Here is a 27,791-nt window from a genome sequence, read left to right as displayed (position 1 = left end):
CACCTCTAACAACTTACCCACCACCAATTTCAGGCTCACAGGTCTATAGTTCCCAGGCATTTCCTTACAACCTTTCTTAAAAATAAAAGACTCAACATGAGCCACCCTCTAGTTCTCCAGTACCTCACCCATGGTTAAAGATGATACAAATTTTTCTGTTTAGGGGCCCTGCAGTTTTTTTCCTATTTCCCAGAATGTCTTGGGACTCTTTTGATCCATCTCTGTTTTCTAAGACCTCGAGCACTTCTTCTTCTGTAATGTGAACTGTTTTTGAAACATCAATATTTATTTCCCTGAGTTCTCTCGCCTCTATTTCTTTCTCCACAGTAAAAACTGACATGAAATATTCATTTAGGATCTCTCCAATTACCTGAGATTAACACATAGACAACCTGACTGATCATTAAAGGGACTGACTCTCTCTCTAGTTGCTATTTTGCTCTTAGTGTACTTGTAGAATTTCTTTTGGACTATCCTTAACTTTATCTGCCAAGGCTATCTCATATCCCCACTTTGCCCTCCTGATTTCCCTCTTAAGAATACCCCCACACCCTTTCTACTCTTCAAGAGATTCATTTGATCTCAGTAATCTGTATCTAATACATGATTCTTTGTTATTCATCTTTATTTATCCAATGTTCCCTACTCTTACCAGCCTTACCCTTAACTCTAACAGGAACATAATATCTCTGAACTCTCGTTATCACACTGTTGAAAGCCTCCCACTTGTCATTCATCCCTTTTATCTGCGAGCAGTCTACTCCAATCAATTTTGTAAAGTTCTTGTCTCATACCATCAAAATTTGCCTTACTTCAAGTAAGAACTTTAACTTTTATGGAAGGCTTATCATTTTCCATAACTATTTTATGATCACTAGTCCCAAAGTATTCCCCTGCTAACACTTCAATCACTTGCTCTGCCTTATTTTCCAAGAGATATTTTGCTCCTTCTCTACTAGGTACATTTGCATATTGATAAAGAAAATTCTCTTGAACACATTTAACAAATTCCTCACCATCCAAGCCTTTAAGCCTATGGCACTCCCAGTCAATGTTTGGAAAATTAAAATCCCCTACTATTACAAGCCTATTATTCTTACATATATCTGAGATCTTTCTACATATTTACTCCTCAATTTCCCTCTGACTTTTGGATGTAGGTTTGTTCGCTGAGCTGAAAGGTTCATTTCCAGACGTTTCATTACCTTACTAGGTAACATCTTCAGTGGACCTCATGCAAAGCAATGCTGAAACTTCCTGCTTTCTATTTATATGTTTGGGTTTCTTTGAGTTGGTGATGTCATTTCCTTTGGTGATGTTATTTCCTGTGGTGAAGTCACTTCCTGTTCTTTTTCTCAGGGGGTGGTAGATGGGGTCTAACTTGATGTGTTTGTTAATAGAGTTCTGGTTGGAATGCCATGCTTCTAGGAATTCTTCTCAAATCTTCTCAAAACTTGCTATTCCCTCTGACTGTTGGGGGGGCCTATAGTACAATCCCATCAACGTGATCATTCTTGCTTTGCTAACTATCCCTACACATAGACCTCAGTGTTAAAAATTATATTGGTTCTGTACTTACCGTCTTTTTAAGGGGGTAAAGTTTCAGAGTTCAACAATTCATTCTGTAAAATCATGCGCTCTGATGGAATTTTTTGAGGATGTAACGCTGAAGATGGACAAGGGAGATCCAGTGGATGTAGTGTACCTGGACTTTCAGAAATCCTTTGATAAAGTCCCACATAGGAGGTTAGTGAGCAAAATTAGGGCACATGGTATTAGGGGCAAAATACTGACTTGGATTGAAAATTGGTTGGCTGACAGGAAACAAAGAGTCATGATAAACGACTCCCTTTCGGAATGGCAGGCGGTGTCTAGTGGTGTGCTGCAGGGATCAGTGCTGGGATTGCAGCTTTTTACAATGTACATTAATGATATAGATGAAGGTATTAAAAGTAATATTATCAAATTTGCTGATGACACAAAGCTGGGTAGCAGGGTGAAATGTGAGGAGGATGTTAGGAGGATACAGGGTGACCTGGACAGGCTAGGTGAGTGGACGGATGCATGGCAGATGCAGTTTGATGTGGATAAATGTGTAGTTATCCACTTTGGTGGCAAGAACAGGAAGGCAGATTACTACCTAAATGGAGTCAAGTTAGGTAAAGGGGCAGTACAACGAGATCTGGGTGTTCTTGAAATGCAAAACTTGCGCCCACACCTCCCCCCTTACTTCCCTCCAAGGCCCCAAGGGATCCTTCCATATCTGCCACAAATTCACCTGCACCTCCACACACATCATTTATTGCATCCGCTGCACCCGATGTGGCCTCCTCTATATTGGGGAGACAGGCTGCCTACTTGCGGAACGTTTCAGAGAACACACCTGGGACACCCGGACCAACCAACCCAACCACCCCGTGGCTCAACACTTCATCTCCCCCTCCCACTCCACCAAGGACATGCAGGTCCTTGGACTCCTCCATCGCCAAACCATCGCAACACGACGGTTGGTTGAAGAACACCTCATCTTCCGCCTAGGAACCCTCCAACCACAAGGGAGGAACTCAGGTTTCTCCAGTTTCCTCATTTCCCCTCCCCCCACCTTGTCTCAGTCAAATCCCTCGAACTCAGCACCGCCTTCCTAACCTGCAATCTTCTTCCTGACCTCTCCGCCCCCACCCCCACTCCGGCCTATCACCCTCACCTTGACCTCCTTCCACCTATTGCATTTCCAACACCCCTCCCCAAAGTCCCTCCTCCCTACCTTTTATCTTAGCCTGCTGGACACACTTTCCTCATTCCTGAAGAAGGGTTCATGCCTGAAACGTCGATTCTCCTGCTCCTTGGATGCTGCCTGACCTGCTGCGCTTTTCCAGCAACACATTTTCAGTTCTTGTACATCAGTCAATGAAAGCAAGCATGCAGGTACAGCAGGCAGTGAAGAAAGCTAATAGCATGCTGGCCTTCATAACAAGAGGAATTGAGTATAGAAGCAAAGAGGTCCTTCTGCAGCTGTACAGGGCCCTGGTGAGACTGCACCTGGAATATTGTGCGCAGTTTTGGTCTTCAAATTTGAGGAAAGACATTCTGGCTATTGAGGGAGTGCAGCGTAGGTTCACGAGGTCAATTCCCGGAATGGCGGGACTATCTTACGCTGAAAGATTGGAGCGACTGGGCTTGTATACCCTTGAGTTTAGAAGGCTGAGAGGGGATCTGATTGAGACGTATAAGATTATTAAAGGATTGGACACTCTGGAGGCAGGAAGCATGTTTCCACTGATGGGTGAGTCCCGAATCAGAGGACACAGTTTAAAAATAAGTGGTAGGCCACTTAGAACAGAGTTGTGAGAAACTTCTTCACCCAGAGAGTGGTGGGTGTATGGAATGCTGTGCCCCAGAAGACTGTGGAGGCCAACTTTCTGGATATTTTCAAGAAAGAGTTGGATAGAGCTCTTAAGGATAGTGGAATCAAGGGTTATGGGGATAAGGCAGGAACAGGATACTGATTGAGGATGATCAGCCATGATCATAATGAATGGTGGTGCTGGCTCGAAGGGCAGAATGGCCTACTCCTGCACCTATTGTCTATTGATTCTATTCTTAAGATGACGCCCCCTTGCTCTCGATACCCTTATTAGAGAATCAGTTTTCTTTGTTGAGCTCTTTTGAATCCTTTCATCGTTTAAAATAGGAATACAAGCCAGGTTTAAGCAAACTGTACTTGAAATTTAACCCCTTGTGCCCTGGGAAATCATTCTGCTGAATGTGCACAGCATCTGTTGCAGGATTAATTACATTCAGGCAGCGAACACAACATTGCAGATAGGGTCCAGCTAAAGCTCTGTTTCCTCCTCCTCCTATCCCTTGTATGAAAATAAAGGCCAACATTCCATTACTTTTATTACATTCTTTAGACTCCTGTACACTAGCTTTGTGTTGTTACTCTCCTGATTCTATTAAATGTTCTTATCTTGGTCAGGTGTGTCGTGTTTGCATTTATAAACTCCTATAAAGACGTTGATTTTTATTTCTGCACAGCTCTGCAACCTCTCACCTATCTCATTTCATAAGATTATAGCTGCACAAAATCAAAGGAAAACCTTTCATTGTACCATATGGAAGTTGTCCATAGCCACATTCTGCCGGTACCGCACCAATTTAATCTTACAACAGAATATGACCTCAGTGTTCTCCTGTGTTTCTTTTGTCTCTTCCCTATACCCTAACAAGATACTCAAGTCAAACTACAGTCGTTTGCACTTTTAATTTGGGAGTGGTTCACTAGGTCTCTGCTGCTTTCAAACCTACCTGCTTACATACACTTGTATGTTCCTGAAAACAAATGGAGGGACTTGGAGGAATCTCCAAATGCTCCAACTCAGAGTTTCTACAGAATGAAATAGCAGCCATCAAGTGGTATTGATTTCCAAAACATGTAATTTAAATGCACAATCCCACTTGTATGGTTAATTTGATATACACTTGCTGCCTTTTCTATGTCAATTGTATAACTTCAGTACAGTATTCATCCTCTATATGTCCTTGGGCCTAGTTTTAGTCTGTTGGTAGCTTGTCTCACTCGAGATTTGAGAACAATATTGGGTCTGATACATCAGTTCAGTACTGGGGGAGAACTGCACTTTTAGGAGGTGCTGTTTTTTGAATGAGATTTTAAAAAGAGGCCTCTTCAATCTTTTATATGCCTGTAGTGGCTATACTTGATAAGTGCCCATTAGATACAAATCACCTTGAAGCATCCTGAGGTTGTGAAATGTGCTGTTTAATTGAAAGTCTTAATTTGTGCAAGTGGAGATTAGGTTTTGTACGTGGTGCAAATATAGGAACGAAAGCTTTTGATAACAGGAAGAAGCTATTTCTATTCCATACCTTCTAAGCTCTAAATGCCTACTTAAGCCCCTTTTCCTCCTTCACATTCTCTTCATAAGTGCCTGTGTTAGTCTACTGCTATAATTCTTTGATTGAGACTCCTTTAGAATTCTTCATCTGCTGCCATCATCATTTATCTCTTCCTACTGTCCTACTAGCTACTGGCTTTTGAACTCCAAGTTTGCTGCATCAAGCCCCATTTGCATTTTATCCTGTAGCTAGGATAGCTAACCTATTAGTAACAAATGTGACTGGAACATCTCACTGATTCTGTCCATTCTGTTTTCTTTGGTTGTCCACATGATTAAATTTTCCAAGATATTTTGGGCATCTTAGAGCCCCCTTCAATAGCATCAAATTCATGAACTCTACCACCCAGAACAGGGGTGGGGAAGCTTTCTTCCATTAGAGGCCAGTGACAGGTGGATAAAACTCGTCATGGGCTGCACACTGGATAAAGCAACTTTATTTCCTTTCTAAGAGAGAGAATCAAAGTTCTCAACTTATCTGTTGTTTTAATATGTGGCTGAGGTTATTCTGCCTTCTAAGTCACCTGGCAATGAAGATGTTGCTAACCTCAATTGTTGTTCCAAATTATTGTGGGTTTTTATCTGGAATTACACTGGCTGTTTGACAGAGTTTTTGCAATGGTACGTAGTACCAAACAGCAATCATTTCTCGATGTGTCTTTCCTCAGGTCTGGAAATAAGTGACACCTGTATGACATCTGTAGAATTCAATCTGAGGCAGTTTTACTGTGTTTTGACTATTAGGTCAATGCTGATTTGCAGTTCTATAATTTCATGTTGAAGGTTTTTGGGTACATCAGCTTCAATATTGAACAGCGTGCAAATATATTTAATTCCCAGTACAGACCTGTGCTGGTGTTTTCACATGGTGTCTCATGAGACTGTCGATGGGTCCAAGGTTTTCAGGTTGTTCTCTGATGCCTTTCTCTGGCGGTGATTCCAGTATACTCCAGCTCTCCCCCATGATGTGCAGTGCTGCTGGGGTTCAATGCTTCCTTTGGTCCAAGATCTTGTCAAGGGCCAGCAAGTCAGATTCAATGTAGCAATGGCTGGATTTGGTCCCCAGGTTAGTGGTTGCCCACCCCGACCTAGAAGGTCAAGGGTGTCCATCTAACTCAGAATTGCAATGCCGTTACCTTGCTTTTGCTGGGGAAGAATCGATGAACTCCTTTCCTAACAGCACTCTGGATGTAGTTCAAGGAGACAGCACTAACCTCTGTGGGGCAGTTGGGCGATGGACAACAGAAGTTTGCCAAGCTGGCAATGCTGGCATCCTGTGAAATTATTTAGAAAGAAACCCACTCTGAAGAGCCAAAACATTTTAATTGTTAAGACCCCAACTTGTGCTATCACGTGATGACAATGTAACTATTGATTTTAAATGATAACTACAATTAAGACAAGTAATGTTGAATTCCAGCATCTGGAGCAGCCTGAAGTTTGTAACATTTACAATACATTCTGCTTTTCCCAGTACATCGGTGACATGTACACTGCAATCATTTTGGTCTCCAAGCACACAAATTCTTCTTAACAGTAATTATTCATCTGCTTCTCTTTTTTTCTTTAGTTCCTGTTGTAGATATCAAAGCAGTGGTAACTGGGAAGGACTGCCCTCACATGAGAGAAAAGAGTGCCCTGAAACAAAACAAGGTACAGCTTAATTCTTGATATGTGTGTATCTATGCATTTGTTATAGAGATAGAAAGGAACATAACAAGTATTAAACAAAATGAATGAAGAAGAGTCATCTGATTAACCCAAAATCTCATGGGTTTTTGACTAATGAGAACACATGATCTCAAATAATCAGTTCAAATCAAACTCCAATAAAAATCAAAGACAATCCAACTTTGACTAAATCGCCTATTCTTTGATTGCGCTCCACATGGGTCATTTTTCAAATTAGTCATAATGTAATTTCCTGTGGCTCAGTGAGTAGTATTCTTGCCTCTGAATCACAAGGTTATGGTTTGAAATTCCAGAACAGAGGCTTGAGCACAAAGTCTAAGCTGGCAATCCAAAATAGTACTGTAAGAGTGCTTCACTGTCAGAGGAGCCATCTTTCAGACGAGATATTAAACCAAGGCCCACCTGCTTTCTGAGGTGAATGTAATGGATCCTGTGACGTTATTTCAATGAAGGTGCTTTATTCCTTGTGTTCCAGCCAATATTTATCTCTCAAACAACATTACAAAGATAATTTATCTGGTAATTATCACATTACTGTTTGCTATGTACACATTTGTTGATGTGTTTCCTATGTTACAACAGTAACCATTACTTCAAAAAATGCCTTATTGGCTGTAAAGCACTTTGGGATGCCTTGAGGTCAAGAAAGGTGTTATAGAAATGAAAGTCTCCTTTTTCTTGCTTCCTTCATATCTTGTCTCTTCTTGTCTTTGAATAAAATAGTACTAACAGCTTTCCACTGTCACCCTTTGGAAACTGTTCAATACCTTCCAATTGACTGAAAAGCTATTTCCACAGATTAGTTTTCAAACCCCTGAGGACTCCTTCCCCTATCTTTTGTGGTTTTACTGGATGAGGTGAAGCAGCTCTTTATGGTCTATATGAATCTCATACTTTAAAATCCAAGAAACTATAACTATACCACCTCTCTGCCTCCTCTTCCCAATGAAAGTATGTCTAATTTATGTAATCGTTCCTCGGGATCCAGTGCCTCCATCCTATCAGTTGTTCTGGTTACTCTCTCTTCTGTATCCTATCAATAACGGAATTATGCTTCCTGTACCATTGTGACAGAACTGTACACTGTATCCCAACTGCAGTTGCATCAATGGTTTACAGAGTAGCAGAATTAACACATACTTAAGCTGAATTTTGACCTTTTCAATTGATCTCAGTAAATTGTCAATCAAGTCTCTCGGATCTTTTTCATCTTCCATATACATTATTTTCATCTTTGTGTGTATGTGCATTTACAATGTGAATCTATAATGTATGTGTCCGCATAACCGTATGTATTAATTTGTAATATACTGTCTGTGAAAATTTCATATGCAAAGGCTTTAGTGGAGATTTGACTGTAGAAAGACTGAACTTTACTTCTGCCACAGTTTCTAAATACACAGTTTCAAGAGTCCTTGTGTGACAACTGTGATAAAAAGGTCATACAATATTGTCATTTTAAAACATTATTGTCTTGAAAAGAGCAGTACATGGATTTTGATTATTGTTTTTTTTAAAAGGTCACTGTAATTTATGGACCAGTTATCTAAATCCAACACTGCTCAGACCTCCATGGTGTTAATAGAGAGATGTTCATACTGTTGAGTTTATGACTGGTGGAGTAAACATATTTGTTTTGTTTTCAATTAAGATAATCTTTGATTTTTTCTTAAGTTCAGAAACAAGTTTTATTTTCCTTTCCTGGTAGGAGTTTTTCAGTTCAGTTTGAGGAAGCCAGTGACTCCAAGGGAAGTGATAGTTTATAAAGCTTCCAGGCCAGGAGAGTTCGGATAGAACTCTCCAAGTTATTAAAATTGAGAAACTGAAAGTCCTCAAATTGGTGAAAAATTAATTAATCGTGAATCATTAACTGGTATCTCAATATTTTTAAAAATTGTCTTCGATATTTATTCTCTATTTAGCTTGATTTGTTTTTCTTTGTATATAGTAAACATGTGGTTTGTTGAAGTGTACCTGCAGCCGTATGTGAATGCATTTCAGTGACTAACTAACTGCAAATCTTTCTTTTAAAGCTATCAATCCGGGTTTCGTTCTGTGATCTGACTTGCCCAGTAATACCATCAGTTTTGATCATAATAGACCATTTTTAAATAGCTTGTGAACCTTATGTAATCAGGACTTAAAAGTCTGATATTGTAATTGGAATGTGTTAGTTTGTAGAAAATGTACATCAGAGAAACTGAGATCCATAATCTATCCTGTGTGAGCATCATAGGACAGCAACTACAGATATTGTAAATGAAAACCACCTAATTTCTGTATTTTGTATTGATTGTTGTCTTTCTTATTTTCACAGGAAGTTCAAGAGTTGGCTTTCTCAATCCTTCATGATCCTGATGAGGCCCTAAACTTTATTGCCCCTAACAAATACGAGGTAAATTATCACTGGAATACTGCTGACAAAGGCAGATTTTGTCTTGCATACATGAGGACAATTCACAAGAAAGCAATGTCAAGGAAATGAATGTTAATGCTGTATGAAGGAAGAGTTGCCAAATGGACTCTGATTGGTAGAAGAGATTGCCATGGAGAATTCTGGACTCCCTTGCTCTGGGGAAACAGACCCTGTGTGTTCATCGATCCATGTTGCTTATGATTTTATAAACCTCTTTTAGGTCACCCCTCAGCCTCCAACGCTCCAAGGAAAAAAGCCCCAGTCTATTCAGCCTCTCCCTATCATTCAACCCTCCAACCCTGGCAACATCCTTGTAAATCTTTTCTGAACCCTTTCATGTTTAACAACATTTTTCCCATAGCAGGGAGGCCAGAATTGAATGCAGTATTCCAAAAGTGGACTCATCAGTGTCTTGTACATCCAGAACATGGTGTCCCATCTCAACGCCCTGTTTACCTGTGACTCCACTTTCAAGGAACTGTGCACCTGCACCCCTAGGTCTCTTTGAGTTACATCCTATGGGATAATGGTTACCCTGAATAGATCGTTTCTCATTTTATATTGTGCAATGATTAATGGATTTGAGAATGTCACTTTTGGTCCAGAGAAGTGCACAGTTTAGCCTAGATTACTCTGGAAGCGTAAAACGTTTAAGCAGGAGGTGAAGCCAGCTGTTTCATACTGCTGTTCTGCAGTAGTGTCATTATCAGAAAACTGCCCTAAAGCCATAAAAATGTTCTGCCTTTCACAGATGAGTGCTGTCTATATGCATTTCACCTGGAATGATGCCAGGTGTGTGGGCCATACATCCCAAAGAATGGAAGATCGTGTCAAATAGCATATGTCTTCAGCTCATCACACCAGCAAAGATACTGATTGTATCCAATCAACCAGAACACTTTGTCCAACATTTGATATGATTCTGTGTTTTTGTTCTTAATTCATTGATGGAACATGGGCATCGCTGGCTGGTCAACATTTATTGCTTATCCCTCGTTGCCACTGAGAAGGTGGTGGTGAGCTGCCTCCTTGAACCACTGCAGCCCACGTGCTGTCGGTAGACCCACAATGCCGTTAAGGAGGGAATTCCAGGATTTTGACTGAATGACAGTGAAGAACCGGCAATATATTTCCAAGCCAGGAATGATGAGTGGCTTGTGGGGGAACTTAAAGATGGTGGTGTTACCATGTATCTGCAGTCCTTGTCCTTCTAGATGGAATTGTCAAAGGATCTTTGGTGAATTTCTGCAGTGGATCTTGTAAATGGTAGCAGTGTGTACTGAGTTTCAATGTGGAGGAAATGGATGTGGTCCCAATCAAGTGGTCTGCTTGGTCCTGGATGATGTCAAGCTTCTTGAGTGTTGTTGGAGCTGCACTCATCCAGACAAGCAGACAGTATTTCATCACACTCCTGACTTATGCCTTGTAGATGGTGGACAGGTTCTGGGGACTCAAGAAATGAATTACAAATCTCAGTATTCCTAGCTTCTGACCTGCTCTTGTAGCCACTATGTTTAAGTGGCAAATCCAGTTGATTTTCTGGTCAATGGTAACCCAGGATGTTGACAGTGGGGGATTCAGTGATGGTAACACCATTGAATGTCATGCGGCAGTGGTTAGTTTATCAGTTATTGGAGGTGATTATTGTCTGGTATTTGTGTGGCGCGTATGTTACTTGCTACCTTTTAGCCCAAGCCTGGATATTTTTCAGACCTTGTTGCCTTTGACCATCGACTGCTTCAGTGTCTCAGGAGTTGCAAATAAGGCTGGACATTGTGCAACCATCGGTGAACATTCCAGTTTCTAACCTTATGATGGAGGAAAGCTCGTTAATAAGCAGTTGAAGATGATTGGGCCTAGGACACCATACTGAGAAACATTTGCAGAGATGTCCTGGACGGATCTCCAACAACTCAGTCATCTTCCTATGTACCAGAATGACTCCAACAGCAGACCATTTTCCCCCAGTTATGCATTGATTCCAATTTTGCTGCAGCTCCTTGATGCCACATTCGATTAAATGTTCTTTTGTCCATGTTTGAATCAAGACTGTCATGAGGTCAGAAGCCAAGTGGCCCTGGCAGAACCAGCAGGTTATTGCTGAGCAGGTGTTACTGTTGATGACACCTTGCATCACTTTACTGTTGACCGAGATTAGACTGATGGAGTGGTAATTAGCTGGATTGGATTTGTCCTGTTTTTTTATATACAGGACATACTGGGGCAATTTTCCACATTGTTGGGTAGATGCCAGTGTTGTAAATGTACTGGAAGAGCTTGGCTAGGGAAGTGGCAAGTTCTGGAGCATAAGTCTCCAGTACTATTGCCGGAATATTGTCAGGGTCCATACCCTGTGCCCCCAATAGTTTCTTGATGTCACGTAGAGTGAATCGAATTGGCTGAAGACTGCTACCTGTAGTGTTGGGGACCAGGATGGATCATCTATTTCACACTCCCGGACAAAGATGGCTGTGAATGCTTCAGTCTTATCTTTTGCACTGATGTGTTGAGATCTTGCATCATTTTGAATAGGGATATTTATAGAACCTCCTTCTCCAGTGAGTTGTTTAATTGTACACCATCTTTCACAAATAGATGTACCACGACTGCAGAACTTAGGTCTGATCTGTTGGTTATGGAATTGTTTAGGTCTGCCTACCATTTGGTGCTGTGCTGTTTGACATGCAAGCAATATATGTCAGTATTTAAACTGTGGAAAGAAACCTCAGCCTCTCGTGTTATGTGATTGCTGTTACCTGTTACCCCCTGTCTCCAGGGCAACTTGTGCTGTGCTCTGGGGGGAATCTTTCTCAAACTGTTGACGGACCAGCAATGATCAGTCTTTTGTTGCACCACGACCTTTCGAAAAAAAACTCTAAATGTGGCACCTTGTCATCCAGCCCAGTGTTTCCTGAACTTGCAAGCCCCATTCTGCAGACGTGTAATAAATATGCATTTTTAAACTGGTTCTTGGGGTGGCGGCATTGTTGGTTGACCTGGCATTTATTACCCACTCCTACTCGTCCTTCAGAGGCAGGGGTGAGCCACCTTCTTGAGTGGTTGCGGTCCCCTTGTGTAGGGTCACCCCACAGAGTGCCCATTAGGGAGGAAGTTCCAGGACTCTAATCTGTATTGCTTTACGTTGAAATGGTGTGTGTGACTTGGAGGGGAACTTGCAAATGGTGGTGTTCCAATGCACCTGCTGCCCTTGTTTCCTTACCACCCCCAACTCCTGATGAGCAATTTAACAATCCTCCTTAATGCTGATGAACAAACACATGCCCAAAGAAGCCAGAGAGTTAGGGGAACTCATCTCTTTCTTGCTTTTCTCCTCCTCTATCTCTCCCTCTCTGTGTCTAGGGTGGCATGGTGGTTCAGTGGTTAGCACTGCTGTCTCACAGCGCCAGGGTCCCAGGTTCGATTCCAGCCTCAGGCGACCATCTGTGTGGAGTTTGCACATTCTCCCCGTGTCTGCGTGGGTTTCCTCCCACAGTCTAAAGATGTGCAAGTCAGGTGAATTGGCCATGCTAAATCGCCCATATTGTTAGGTGCATTAGTCAGAGGGAAATGAGTCTGCGTGGGTTACTCTTCGGAGGGTCGGTGTGGACTGGTTGGGCTGAAGGGCCTGTTTTTGCACTGTAGGGAATCTAATCTAATCTAATCCTGTTTAGTAGCTTCACCAGGTTAATGCCTCACTTTTAGGTATGCCTGGTGCTGCTCCTGACATGCTCTCCTGCACTCTGCACTGAACCCGGGTTGATCCCCTGGCATAATGGTAATGGTTGGGAGGGGGAATATGCCGGGCCATAAGGTTGCAGGTTGTGCTGGATAGAAAATTGATTGGACAATTTTTGAATAATCTTGAGTGTGCAAAGAATTATCTTGACAACTAATTTGGGATTTTTATTCAGGCTTGCTATGTGGCACTCTTGTTAAATACATATATTAATACCCAGAACCCCTTTCTTTGCACACCGAGAGAACATGGACACCTAGGTTGCCTGATTTAACTCAACAAAATAGGTAACAGCCATTCGTGGTTCACTTGGTAGAGATCGCTGCACCATTGGTGATGATCTTTGTATCCTCACTGTCCATTGGAGTAGTGCCAGATGATTAGAGGGTGGCAAATGTTATTCCCTTGTTCAAGAAAGGGATTAGGGATAATCATGGAAATTACAGATCAGTCAATTTTACGTCTGTGGTGGGCAAATTATTGGAGAGGATTCTGAGAGAGAGCATTTATGATTATTTGGAAAACTATAGTTTGATTACAGATAGTCAGCATGGCTTTATGGTGGGAAAGTCATGCCTCACAAGCCTTATTGAATTCTTTGAGGATGTAACAAAACACATTGATGAAGGTAGAGCAGTGGATGTGATTATATGTGGATTTTAGCAAGGCATTTGATAAGGTTCTCCAGATACGCTCATTCAGAAAGTAAGGAGGCATGGGATACAGGGAAATGTGGCTGTCTGGATACAGAATTGGCTGGCTCCTAAGACAGAGGGTAGTAGGTGGAATGTATTCAGCCTGGAGCTCAGTGACCAATGGTGTTCCACAGGGATCTGTTCTGGGACCTCTGCTCTTTGTAATTTTTATAAATGACGTGGATGATGAAGTGGAAGGGTGAGCTAGTAAGTTTGCCAATGACATGAAGATTGGTGGAGTTGTGGATAGTGTGGAGGGCTGTTGTAGGTCGCAATGGGACACTGACAGGATGCAGAGCTCAGCTAATAAATGGCAGATGGAGTTCAACCTGGAAAAGTGTGAAGTGATTCATTTTGGAAGGTCGAAATTGAATGCAGAATACAGAGTAAAAGGCAGGATTCTTGGCAGTGTGGAGGAACAGATGGATCTTGGGGTCCATGTCCATAGATCCCTTAAAGTTGCCATTCAGGTTGATAAGGTTGTTAGAAGGCATGTGGTGTGTTGGCTTTCATTACCAGGGAAATTGAGTTTAAGAGCCGCAAGGTTACGCTGCACCTGTATAGAGCCCTAGTTAGACCACACTTGGAATATTTTATTCAGTCTGGTTGCCTCATTATAGGAAGGATGTGAAAGCTTTAAAGAGGTGCAGAGGAGATTTATCAGGAAGCTGCGGGACTGGAGGGCATGTCTTATGAAGAAAGGTTGAGGGAGCTAAGGCTTTTCTCACTGGAGTGAAGAAGGGTGAGAGGTGACTTGATATAGGTGTACAAGATGATGAGAGGCATAGTTAGAGTGGATAGTCAGAGACTTTTTCCCAGGGCTGAAATGGCTCTCTCAAGGGGCACAATTTTAAGGTGATTGGAGGAAGGTTGAGGGAGATGTCAGAGGTTGGTTCTTTACACAGAGAGTGGTGGGTGTATAGAATTCACTGCCAGCAGTGGTAGTAGAGTCAGATATAATATGGACATTTAAGCGACTCTTGGATTGACACATGAATGATTAGATTAGATTACTTACAGTGTGGAAACAGGCCCTTCGGCCCAACAAGTCCACACCGACCCGCCGAAGCGCAACCCACCCATACCCCTACCCCTACATTTACCCCTTACCTAACACTATGGGCAATTTAGCATGGCCAATTCACCTGACCTGCACATCTTTGGACTGTGGGAGGAAACCGGAGCACCCGGAGGAAACCCACGCAGACACGGGAGAACGTGCAAACTCCACACAGTCAGTCGCCTGAGGCGGGAATTGAACCCGGGTCTCTGCCGCTGTGAGGCAGCAGTGCTAACCACTGTGCCACCATGCCGCCCACTTTTTTTTGCAGCAGGGGTCGAAACAGCATTTTTAATTAACAAGCTGCGTAGTTGGAGTTGATCAGCAGAAATGGCAGCGATGGGATTCGAACCCACGCCTCTGTCGAGACTGGAATCTTAATCCAGCGCCTTAGACCGCTCGGCCACACTACCAGCCAATAGTAAAGTGAAGGGTATGTAGGTTAATTTGATCTTAAAGTAGAATAAAATATTGGCACAACATCGAGGGCTGAAGGGCCTGTACTGTGCTGTACTGTTCTATGTTCTGAAGGCAATACCATAACCAATCAGAGTCCACTTGCCTGGCTTAAATTTAAACAAATCTTCATCTAACTCATGCATTCTCTGTGGCAACGGCTCAACCAGAGTTCACTTGCCAAGTAATCAATACTGTATTTTTGTATAGTATTAAGGTTGTTTTCCCTTTATTCTCATGGTATTGGTATTCTTGTGAATTTCCTGATGGGTATAAGATAAAAAGCTTGATCTTATTTTTTCCACGATGCTGAAGTTCTGCGTTACCAAGCAATTCGGCGATTACTGTTTGAGGTAAGGTTTAACAGGAAAGAAACAAACCCCCACTACTGATGACAGTGAACACATGTTTAGGCCATCAAATTTGCATTATAATCTGGATTGATGCCAAAGCATGAGATCCCAGCTACTTACTGAGCAAATAAAGCCAGAAAGTTCCATGGTCTTGAACAAATAACGATAAACTTTACTTATACAGTGTTAGGACAGTAATACAATATATACAGAGATATAAAACTTGCATTCTGACAAGCAAATAGATTTAAGCTGGCATAAATATGGGTAATAGACACACCATGTCAGGTAGGGAGTAATATTTGGAAGGCTAGTCCTTTTGTGGTTCTGCACAGCACCTCATATTTAAAGGGCTTCAGGCTGATTTGCGACAGAACCTTATTTTTTGCATATGCTATGTCCTTGATTTTTGTCAGGTTTCTTCTATCACATCAAATCATTCTTTCCTCTCCTGAATTTGCACATACAGCCATACAATCTAGTTTCTGTCCAAGCCCTTTGCCTTGCTGCTTAATGGTGAGTTTTGATCCTACGTGTCAGCAGATCCACCATTAGATTATTACAGTGAAACCTAATTCTGTCTTTGCCTTGCATCCATATGTCTGCATTGGACAGTGATCAGAAGGTCACTGACGTAAAACATTAAATCAGTTTCTCTTTCCGCAAAAGCTGTCTGACTTAACTGAGAATCTCCAGCCTTCACTGATTTTACTATTGAATGGAAACAGTCTTAGAGCAGCAGGAGGTATTCCAGGAGGAGAGAGAGCAGATTAAGAACGAACAGTTTTCATGAAAGCAAAAGGATGGGACTCCTAAATCTAAACTCCATTGGCTGTGAAAGAACATACCATATGTAGGATAAAGCAAACAAAAACCCTATGTCAAATAGATAAAACTCAATATTGCAGAAAACCTAGAGAAATATAGAAAATGCAGAGTCAAAAATTAGAAAGGATTTGAAAAGTAGTGAGGACATGAAAAGGTATTGGCAACTAAAATCAATTAAAAACCCAGAGATGTTTTTATGAAAATAAGAGAATAACTAAAGAGACCTAATTAAGGAGACCAAAAAATAAGTGTGTGAAGGCTTAATGATTACCCTGGAATTTCATGCCTTTCCTAAAAGCAGGTTGGCAAGCATACAAATTAGCATCATTAGCATTGGTTTAGCAGTAATTGGGGAAGCAATAGGCTGCCTGTTTGTCAATGAGCCAATTGAAACTCTTAATTACTGACCACTTAAGAGACTGGTACCAACTGGTCGTCTTGTGGGGCTCATGGTTGTGTCTCCTGTGCAGTCATCCTATGCCAACAGAAGCTATTGCCCTGCATTGCTATTCAGGCCCAAGCAAGGCCCTGGACATGTCTTCTTCTGGTTTCCTCTTCTTCAGAAACTGACTGTATTCTGAAAAAGATCCCAGAATAAACGACCTGACATTACAATTTGGTAGGGACAGGTAGATATTTTTGTTGAAAACAAAGGGGTGGGATCAGTGGTACTTACAGATCGAATAAAGCCACAGCATTCCATGGTGTTGACCAAACACAGTAACTGTTACAATGCAAAGGTAGTTGTATCAATCTACAATATATACAGGATTATACAACTTCTTTTTGAACATCCAATCAGAATGAATCTGACATAAATATGTGGAACAGACACACTGGGGTGAACAGCTCTCTGAATACATCAAAAAAAAATGCAGTCAAAACAGATCCCACCAATTTCTCAGCAATCCCTCCAAAATTATTGATACTGTGGGTACCAAATATTATTAAGGCTTTACATGGGATTCTGTGACTGCTTAAGACTTAACTCCTGAGCTCCTTCTCAAACTATCTCAACAACTACTCATGTTCTGGTACTTCAGTCTCCCAATTGGTACTGTCCTGCTCTAAATCATCTGTCAGTTAACTGTCAATCATCATTACCCAGTGCATTTTCCATGGTGCTGCCTCTACCAATCCAAGTCAACTTGTCAACCAATCAGCATTCTTTTCTCATAGACCATAAATGTTGGTTTTCCCTTGAATTGTATTTCTTGCAAATTGTCTTGATGAGTACAAGACAAGCTTAAAGAAAAGTCTTTTCTCAGCAATGCTTCCATGAGTACAGATTGAATGATCTCACACTCCCCATCTTTTCCATACAAATCAATGCTTTATAATCTATTTTTTTCAAATTGTTGAACTCATTAACTGCTGCTTTGTACCAGTAGGCATGAATATTTGAGATTTGCCTATTCTGCTTCATTCCCTCCAAATTAATGGTTAGATTTATGACCTTGAAAGAATAGAGGGGCAGAAAACAGTGTGTGCACACTCTGAAAAGTGAAGAAAGATAAAGATGTGATTAGGAGTTTCAAATGCAGGAATTACAAAAATAGTGAAACTTGGACTACTGCCAAGATGATTGTGGGACAGCTAAGTGCTAAGTAGGATAATTGTAATCAATTACTGTTTAAGCAGATGATGTGACATGAATAAAATAGAACCCCTGCAGTTCAATTTGAGCTCAGTTTGTACTTGATGAAAAGGCAGAACTTTGAGAAAGAAAAACTTGCATATATACATAGAATATTTTCAAAGTTTGAAGCTGTCACAAAATTTGGATATATGATAAATAGTGAGGTGGTTAGCAGGATATTGACTGAAGGGAAATGGGTAGATATTTAGCTGACACAATTTAAAGCAAAGATATGTAAAGCAATGCATTATTGCCAGAAAAATGAGAGACAGTATAAATAATGAAGGTTTTATGACTTGGCCTGTATCAGAGAAGGTGATACAAATTTAAAAAGGACCAACAAAGGCCTGAGGCTAACAAGATGCACAGCATTCAGACTTAGAAATTTTTCACCATTCGTTCAGTGTCACTGGGTCAATATCCTAGAACTCCCTCCCTAATGCATTGTAGAACAGACTGCAGTGGTTCATGAAGGCAGCTCACCTTCACCTTTTCATGGCCAGTTACAGATGGACAATAAACGCTGGCCCAGCCAGTGACGCCCACATCTCATGAATGAATTTTTAAAAAAATCTTCCGACACATTTTTCATGGCAACACCAGTCCAATCAGAGTTCATTTACCAATCAATGAATTTGTTTCTCATGCAGTGTAAATTATTAACAGAAATTGCTGGGAAAACTCAACAGGTCTGGCAGCATCTGTGGAGAGAAAGCAGTTATCGTTTTGGGTCCAGTGTCCCTTCTTCAGTACGCTCTTGTTCCCTGTGAAATTTGGTATTTGTGTGTGTGTCCTGATGAGTGCACAATGAAAAGCTCCAAGAAAATGTCTGAATTTTTTCAACAACACTCCAGTTCTGTGTTACTGACTGACTGACTATAAATTAAATTGCGATAATTTTAAAGTGGGTACACGAACCACTGACAACAGTCTTTTGAAGGTTACTGGAAATATTTACGATGGTTTTATTTTTGCAAATACATACCAGCTCCTTGCATTTTGATCATTGAGCCATCAAATATAACACCAAGCAAGTTAAACGTTTTATAAATTGTTTGTTATTCCTGAGCTACAGTATTGTGTCCAATTGTGGTATCACACTTTAGAAATAAAATAAGGGCTGACAAAAAGAGAATGAAGGGGAGATTACTTAGGACATATCAGTTCGGAAAGCCTTCAGTTAGTTGGAAAGACTGGAAAATATAAGATTCTGGATCAGTGGTGCTGGAAGAGCACAGCAATTCAGGCAGCATCCGAGGACAGGCAGAATTTGCTCTGTACAGTATGTAAGATTAAAGGGAAATTTTAAATAATTTTAAAAATATTTTGAGTTTTAATACACTACCTGGGAAAAACTGTTTACATTGGCAGGCGGGTTGGTAACCAAGAGGACACATATTTTAAGGAAACTGGCAAAACGAACAGTGAAGGTTTAAAAGAATTTTTTATTCAAAACGTTTTGATCTGGAATGTTACTGCCTGAAAGGATGGTGAAAGCAAATCTAATAGTAACCTTTGAAAGGAAGTGAGGAAAAAAATCTGAATTGTGGGGAAGAAGTGAGGAGTGTGATCAGTTGGTAGCTCTTTAAGATCTATCACAGCTATTGTGGGTTGAATGCATACGAGGAAAAAGAGTTCAGGAATTTGGCAAAAACTGTCTACACACCCAAACAGCAGTGATAAAGAAATGAAATTCATAAATGTGGAGAGTGGAGAAGCCTTTTTCCAAAATTACAGACTGACCCATTCAGCCTGTATTATGTATGTCTGTGCTGTATTACCATTCTGGAGCTTGCAGCTGTGAAGTGAGGTACATAAACAGCTGGAGATGCACCTGTGCAGATGAGGAGGAGGTGGACCATAACTGGCCATTTGCACTTTTTTTTATAAATATCACTCCTGCAATCTGGTGCCATTCATAAACTGCTCAAGTTCACTTTCCATCTTTTGTGATTCATGATATCCGTAGATTACTGCCTTGCAGTTTATTCTGGCCATCCTATAATTTTATCATTTAGATAGGGGCAATCTTTAATTTTCACAAGGACTAGGGGAAGCCCAAATATCTCAAGTTCTAAAAGTAGTGAATTTCTTGAGAGTTTTTGAGCATGCTTTCTGGAAAAAATGTCGTCTTGAACCAAAAAGGAGAGCAGGCTTTCTTTTTAGATTTTGAGGTAATAGATGAACCTCAGTTAGTCAATAATGTAATGGTATGGAAAGAGCTATAAATAGTCAGCGTAACTTCTCTGAACTCACTGTTGGGTCTGAGTGGGAGAAGGATGAGTCAGGATTAAGGTTTGAAATTTGCAAAAGTCAGATGTTGGTGGGATGAAGCGTAAATTAACCAGTTGAATTGAAAGAACTATTAACAGATACTTATACAGATGTATTGTTCCTCCACTGGGAGATGTTCGAAGTATTTAGTAAAATGCAATTTTGAAATGCCTTCAAAGAGCCAACGTTCTACTCTGTAATTAAACAAATTGCTTAGCAAAGGAAGTGAGAGATGGTACAGACTATAATAGAAGTCTATACAAAGGCAAAGAACAGTAGAGATCCCACAGACTGGAATAGATATAAATGCGGCAAAGGGAGACAATGAAAACTGCAGAATAGTTCACAAATTGTCTATAAAATTTGGCCAATAACATCATACTGTTTTAAAGATGAAAGAGATTAACTAGAAAACAATGGGTCTATTGGTTTAACACCCGTTGTAGAGAAGTCTGTAAAATCTTTCATTAGGACAGTGGTTGGATTTTCAAGTGCCCACAGGATTGAGACATGGTATACACATGATCTCTCAGTGTCGTCCCTGAGGTAGTCTCAGGATCCTGACCCCTCTCAATCAAATTGAAAGTTTTGAAGGGCCAGAGAGAGAATAGGGATCCTGCTGGCCACCAATTCACTGCCCATTAAGCTCCATCTAATGGCTACTTTCTTCCCCATTGCTGCTGACCCTTTAAGGAGCTCTTTGCTCAATTTGGGAAGGGAGCAGCAGCCTCCAACATGACTGCCACCTGCCTTTACCACTCATGCCAGCCAGGTCATTCCTGCCTTCGAGAGGAGCTCAACACAACTATTTCAGTGTCAGGCTTGTCTCCTCCCCAGTTAGGACATTTATCATTCAAGCTTGCCTCAGCAATTTACTTGCAGTCATGTGCACAATTTAATATTAATAGTCCTTAACCTGAAGGAAGTACTGCCACACTCAGCAATTTCAATATATTTCCAATTAACCTAATCATATTACTGAACAAAGAGATGGTCAGGCTTATGGTCAGTCCCCTACATGGTTTCATGTTGTTACCAGACTTTCTTATTTCCCTGTAATGATAATGGCTGCTTTTACTGTCTGAGACTGGTTTGAATCTTTTCTTCTATTGTTTTTAGTGATTTGTTTTGTCTATATAGGTGGATATATTAATACTTCAGAATCTATATCATTGATTATTTGAAGAATCTTAACTAAAACCTAATATTTGTCTTGTAACAGATTGATTAAATAGTTTGAGAGATTTGCTAATTTAATGTCATCTATGTCTTATGTATTAACAACTACAGCTGGACATTCCATCTCAGTCCTGTAATCTTGAGTCTACAGAACTACTATTGTTCTACTTTTGAAGACTACATTGAGCAAAGGTCTCCAACTACTGTCAGTCATGTTCTGTTGTATTAGCTGTGGGCAGCCGTCAGCCATTGTGTGCTGCTCAGTCATGGGTAGCCCTAACAGAGAGGAACATTCAAGGTTTTGAAGAGGAGATCAGGATAATGTGGTGAACGCCTCTATTGTTAATGAGGGGAAGATGATTGTAAGACCGCTGAAAGCACCTTACAGATGACTACATTTGTCCACTTTCTATACTTATTGGGAAAACAGGCTATGCATGACTTGTCATTCCTTTAAAAAATAATAGACTAAAGTATCAGGCAGGGCACTCGTTATTTCCATGTATACAAGGCTGATGAATGATGCTCACACCAGTGACTTCCCATTTTAAAATCAACTTTTATAAACCAACTGACCCTAATCCCAAATGAAAGTTTTAAAACATTAAATACTCAGGGAAATTGCAGCCAAGACTACAAAGTCACATTTATTCAGATAAACATGCTCAATAAACATATATACTTTTCATCAAGGATGAATGGAGATCAGATTAACTTGCAATAAGACAGTTGAAGCAAGCTTGATTTTCTAGTCCTGTAATCTTTGTTTTTATAATGTCTTCTGTGATGTAACCTCTAGTTGAAAATTGTACTTCATAATGAAAGATAAAGAAAGGTTTGTAAATAATATGATCTCGCCATACCCCAAAACACATGATAGCCGAGAAAGTACTTTAGGAGTGGTCACCATTTAAATGCAGGAAACGTGGTAGCTGGTTTGACTACAGCAAGGTCCCATCAACAACACTAAGGAAATGCAGACAATCTGTTTTAGTGACATAGTGATGTCGGTTGAGGTGAAAATTTGCTTGGACACTTCTACTCCAGTTTGCAATAAAGCTGACCTAAAAGCACTTCAGATTAGCATCTAGTTCAAAGGACAGAACCTCTGATAATATACAGCTTTTCTGGTTAGTTTAACCAGGTTCTTCAATTGGGAATGTTGGAATATTACCTTAAACATTTGAACCTAATTGTTTTTTTTCATTCTGGGTGGAAGTGGGGCTTGTTGAAAGATTTTGGGGTGGTTTATTTTAGTGTCTTGCCCCACACATGAATCCTTAGGAAGAGACCATGATAGCACAAACTGCATGTGATCTGAGAGTAGCACAGGGATTGACTGTCTCAAAATGTGTTGTCCCCTTAGCTCAAATCTTCCAGATTCCTAAATATACCATTTGTATTCCCTTCAGTACTGTATCTGGACTGATGGACTGAACGCCCTGCTGGGAAAAGAGATGACAAGCGAACTGACGAAGAACGATCTGGATACTTTGCTAAGTATGGAAATGAAACTACGCCTGTTAGACCTGGAGAATATCCAGATTCCTGAGACACCACCTCCTATTCCCAAAGAACCCAGCAGCTATGACTTTGTGTATCATTATGGCTGAGCAGTGAGATGACCAGCAACTTGAAAGCACAAAAAAAAGGAAAAAAAACACAGCAACGTTCTGTGAACAAACATAACAACCTGTTCAACCAGCTCTCGAAAATAAATTGCCTTCATTGAGTACAGTGCTGTAAGTAGCGGGAAGACACAAAAGGCCAAACATGCTATTTCCACTCTGTTTTGAGGGAGCTGGAGGTTCAAGACAGACCTTGGGCCCTTTAGAAAGAATTCTGTATTTAATATTTTAGACAGGTTTAAGAATTTGGATAATGTGATTTGCTACAGTGACGTTTGTATGATGATTAATAATTTATTAGTGTTCTAGTAGGCCAAACTGCTTATGTAGACTTTTCACTGTATGCAAATAATCCTCCATCCAATATTATTCAATCCTGTTGTTCCAATACTGGATAATGGATTGTGTTTGTATAATCTAGTCTGTATATAGTGTGTGTGAATGTCACAGAATATGTACACAAGGAGAGTTTCCTTTAGATTCTGATATTTGGGAGTGCCTTTGCGCTGTCATCCGGGAATACTTTCTACTTGTTTTGTAAGCTCTAATTTTGAGTGGTGACTAATTTTGATGGAAATGTATGAACTATTATTCTCTTCTTTAGTCAGTTTATTCTCCTCTTCTGAATTTCTGCTGCAATACTATTCTGGACCTTGCAGCCATGAAGTGAGGTGCAGAAACAGCTGGAGAGGCAACTCTGCAAATGAGGAGGAGTGTTTTTTATAAATACCACTTCTGAAATCCAGTGCAATTCATAAACTGCTCAAGTTCACTTTCCATCTTTTCTGATTTAGATTACTTGATTACTGCCTTGCAGCTTATTCTGATCATCCTATGACTTTGTAATTTGGATAGTCCAGGTGCACATATCAGAATGGTGCTGGTAAATCATGGTTGAATAGCATTAGGCCTTTCAAGAATATTGGAGCTCTGGCAAAGGTGCTTAGTATCCTCTGATTCCCACCTTTGCACCAAAATTTCATTTTTTATTTCAGATCTTCTCACGGGTATTCAACTAAATAGGTACCTGAATAGGTTAGATTATAGATATTGAATCGAAAGGTACTCAGTTGGTCTTAGTAAGCACACTGAACTGATATACGAATGGACTAGATTATAGACAATAAAATCAAAGGGTACTTGAATAGTGTAGATGAGGACACTGATTTATACAGGAACTCAAAATAACTAGATTATAAAATACTGAAGTCAATGGGTCACTTTGTTAAGAAGACCAACTTTGCTTTTGAGCCATGTAATGAGAGAGCTCGAATGTTGCTGCATCTAAACTATCTACTAATAATGCAAAAGACTTATAAGTTATAGAGTTTCCTTTGCATCCGTAAGTATTATTAACTTTAGGTAACATTATTAGCATGTCATGTTACCATCTTCTCAATAGCAAACTTGTATTTTATTGAATGACCAAAAAAAAGTCTCTTTGCTGATGCACTGGACATGAAGATTTATAAGTGGGTGACTTTATACCATGTTTAATTACGACAAGGCAGAATTTGAACTGTAGGCAACAAATGGCATAATTTGCATCCACATCAAAACTTGGTGCTGTTGCATCATGCCAGCTGGTTTTATTCTTGGCTTTATAACTGGCTTTTTCAAAGGGAATACGTGATGAGCTATAAAATATGAGTAATGCATCCAACTTCAGCTTGTCTTACAACTTTTCATCCATGATTTTCTAACTATGAGAACATGGTGCTTTGGATTTACGGTCTTTGTTGACTGGGGGTTAAGTTTCACTTTCTCCCTTCTAAAGAAATACGAAGTCTTAACAGCAGTTTACACTTGACATGAGGCATTTTATTGAGAAGTATGTTTTTTATATTTACAGTAATTGGATATTTGGGACTGAGTCACAAGCTTTAGAATGCATTTGATATTTCTCAAATACTTGAGATGCTGCATTAATGTATTAAATGATACTTAGTTGAGGAACAGATTATAGGGCAGCAAAATACAAGGCAATGTAAGTCATCAAACTAAATTAGGACCTGCAAACCCATCCAAGAACATTTAAATTACACACTAGGAAGAGGTTTCCATGTAAACAAATACAGGAAATTGTGCCTTTTAAGTAACTGAACTATAAAGTGGATTGCATTTTAATTAGACATCATTGTTACATTCTTCCTTCTGAAAAGCATTGGGCATATATTATACACGCGGACTGGATCATTCTCACACCCAAAATAACTGAGCATTAGATTTTAAAACAATTAGTTCTGGCACAGTAAATATGGGCAGTAACATCCTGTGAATTAATGACAATCTGCCAGATGTATTCTTCTAATAAACATAATATTGTAAAAGGGAAAGAGATAAAAAGAAAAACAACAAGTACCGAAGACAAGATGCTAGAAATCCAGTGTCAAAGTCACTCAGTCTGGAAAACACTGAAAAGTTCTTGCTGTAACAAATATGCGTAAAAGTGGATGCTATCTACATCTTCCTCTGCATCCAAGCAATGTAAATTTTACCCTAACAGGTTGTAAGGTATGTATAAGAACCAGTTTAGTTATTCAACTGAATGGTCATTTTTGTGAGATTAAATACAAATTGTCTCTAGTACTTGCTTTTCAAAGAAACAGTTCAACATTTTGAGAAGTAAGTTCACTTTCCCTATGTTGCTGCTTTCCTCTCCCATAAGCCCTGATATCTGGAAAGTGTGGCATCATCTCCCGTTAATCCATTGTGGGCTGGCTGCGATCACTTCTGAGCTGTTCGGATCATTTAAAATCTGATCGGATGGGAAGCCCGAAGAATCCTTTGTAAAGACCTTGTTGAAAATGGAAGCAGTCTCCACTGGGTGTTGAACATTGTTTTCTAAAATAACCTGTACTCTTGCAGGTGTTTGAATCAAAGGGCTCCCAGAGTTTTTAAAGCCAAAATTTGGCATAAGAAAGTTAACAATTTATTATAATCCTTCCATTGTGATATTCCCAGATGAGTAATCTTTACTGTGGTTTATGTATGAAGCTATTTCTAATGTCATTTGGGAGAATATTTGTCTATTGTACTGTTAATGGTCAGAATGTTATATTGGCTGATAAGATTTTAAAAAAAAACAAAACGGTAACATTTACACAATAAACAAAACAATTCCTGCTGTTTAGATTCTTCATTTTTGTTCAAGAAAACTGGGATAACTTGGTAACCCGCAGTTTTGCATCAGTGAACTAGTAAAATTGGAATATGACTGTGGCCTATGAGCAAATGTGAAAGTTTCATCAGGCCTAACTGAGTATTTTGCATGGTCATCATTTATAGATGGACAGAATTGGCTTGATGCTTCATGTCACCTTAGAAAAGGTGACCAGTGGTGCTATTCTTTTAATAAGATGGACAACTTGGACACATTCTTGAGAACCTTATTACCCCCATCAATTACTCATTGAATGTGTAATGGTTTTTGCCTAGGTTCCCTCTGTCCCCATTAAAATCTCAATCCAGAAATTCATTAGTTTCAATACTTCGTATTGGTATATCCATAAGCCACCACCACCACCAACCCCCCCCCCCCCCCCCACTCTTAACTAACTGAAAAACCAGCTTGGCGTCCCGAATGTAAGTGCACTTATAATGGGATCAATTGTAACTAGGCATCCAGACATTATAGTGTGCAGGTTTGAGTACAAGATAATTGTAGATGAGAAGGGCCATCTCAGCCCTTTCACATAGAAAGCCAACAATTAAATTGTTGTTGAAACATAAATTGCTGGGAAAACCCATCAGATCATAGAATTATTGAATGCTGTTGTGAAGAAGGGCCACTGGACTGTTTCTCTCTCCACAGATACAGCCAGACATGCTGAGTTTCTTTAACAATTATCGTTTTTGTTTCAGATCTTCAGCATCCACAGTTTTAATTAAATTGTTTGAACTAGTCTTAAATGACTCTTTAAATGTCAAAGTCATCAAGAGTTAATGTGGGAGAGAGAAAGCGTTTATTGGCTGTCCCAAGTTGCCCATGAGGAGGGTGGTGAGCTGCCTTCTTGAACGACTGGAGGCCACCTGCTGTAGGTTGACCCAACTAGGAAGGGAATTCCAGGATTTTGACCCAGTGACAGTAAAGGAATGGTGACAGTGATTGGCTCTATAATTCTTACGTTTGGAAGAATGAGATCAGATTTAACTGAAACATAGAAGATTCCGACCGTGTTTAACAGGGTAGATTTCCACGACAGGTGACTGATCACTCAGGACTGAGATAAGAAACTTCATCACTTGGAGGGTTGTGAATGTTTGGAATCCTGTACATTAGAAGATGATGGATATTCCATCATTGGATATATTTAATGCTGAAATGAACAGATGTTTAGTTTCTCAGGGAATTGAAGAATACGAGGAAAAGGCAGTAAAATGGAATTAAGACTGAAGATTAGCTACGATTGTTCTGAATGGTAGACAATGATCAAGGGATTGTGTGATCTTATTTTCCTCTTATTTTCTAACTGTCAATATGAAGGTAGGTGTGGAGGAGGGAGTTCTGATGAGATCTTGCAGGAGGGTGGAAGAATTCCTGAGGCCATTGTGGTGCTGGCTAATTCCCTTTGCCTTCATTCTTTTTATTTGTTTTCAAAAATTTTATCTGATAAGTGAATTTCCAAGTCATCTTCCATTTTCAGACACTTCTCCTGTTCTTCCTCTCTAATTACGTGGATCTGATATCTAATCACAATAGAGTCAAGAAACTATCCAAGACGTTTATCCAGTATCTTTTATTTTCACTGGTTGTTGCTTCACCTTCACTGAGGCCAATATTTTGGGATCAGCCAGGTCATTTCTCAACTTGAAATTAATTCCTTCTATCGTGGTTTATTTAAGTAATCCAATTACAATTTCTGTTAAAGTCACTCTTTAATCCCACACTGAATACTGAGATGTGTAACCATCCCAGG

At 40.1% G+C, this 27,791-nt stretch overlaps 1 protein-coding gene across 5 annotated transcripts in view; it reads left to right on the top strand.

Moving 5' to 3' along the window:
• The window catches only part of LOC122559944 (engulfment and cell motility protein 2), a 174,214-nt gene extending 148,213 nt beyond the window's left edge, over window positions 1-26,001 (top strand). For all 5 annotated transcript variants that reach the window (XM_087994988.1, XM_087994986.1, XM_087994987.1 and 2 more), the window contains 3 exons: window positions 6,487-6,569; window positions 8,926-9,003; window positions 22,657-26,001. In XM_087994988.1, the coding sequence (XP_087851114.1) occupies window positions 6,487-6,569; window positions 8,926-9,003; window positions 22,657-22,857 (362 nt within the window). In that variant the 3' untranslated portion in view covers window positions 22,858-26,001. The remainder of the gene's footprint in view (window positions 1-6,486; window positions 6,570-8,925; window positions 9,004-22,656) is intronic.
• The last annotated feature ends 1,790 nt before the right edge of the window (window positions 26,002-27,791 follow it).

This window comes from Chiloscyllium plagiosum, unplaced genomic scaffold, assembly GCF_037043375.1.
Source record: "Chiloscyllium plagiosum isolate Xiang-an unplaced genomic scaffold, Cpla_swu_hap1 HiC_scaffold_15, whole genome shotgun sequence".
In the NCBI taxonomy this organism is placed as follows: Eukaryota; Metazoa; Chordata; class Chondrichthyes; order Orectolobiformes; family Hemiscylliidae; genus Chiloscyllium; species Chiloscyllium plagiosum.
This window is presented reverse-complemented; position numbering and strand designations above follow the sequence as displayed.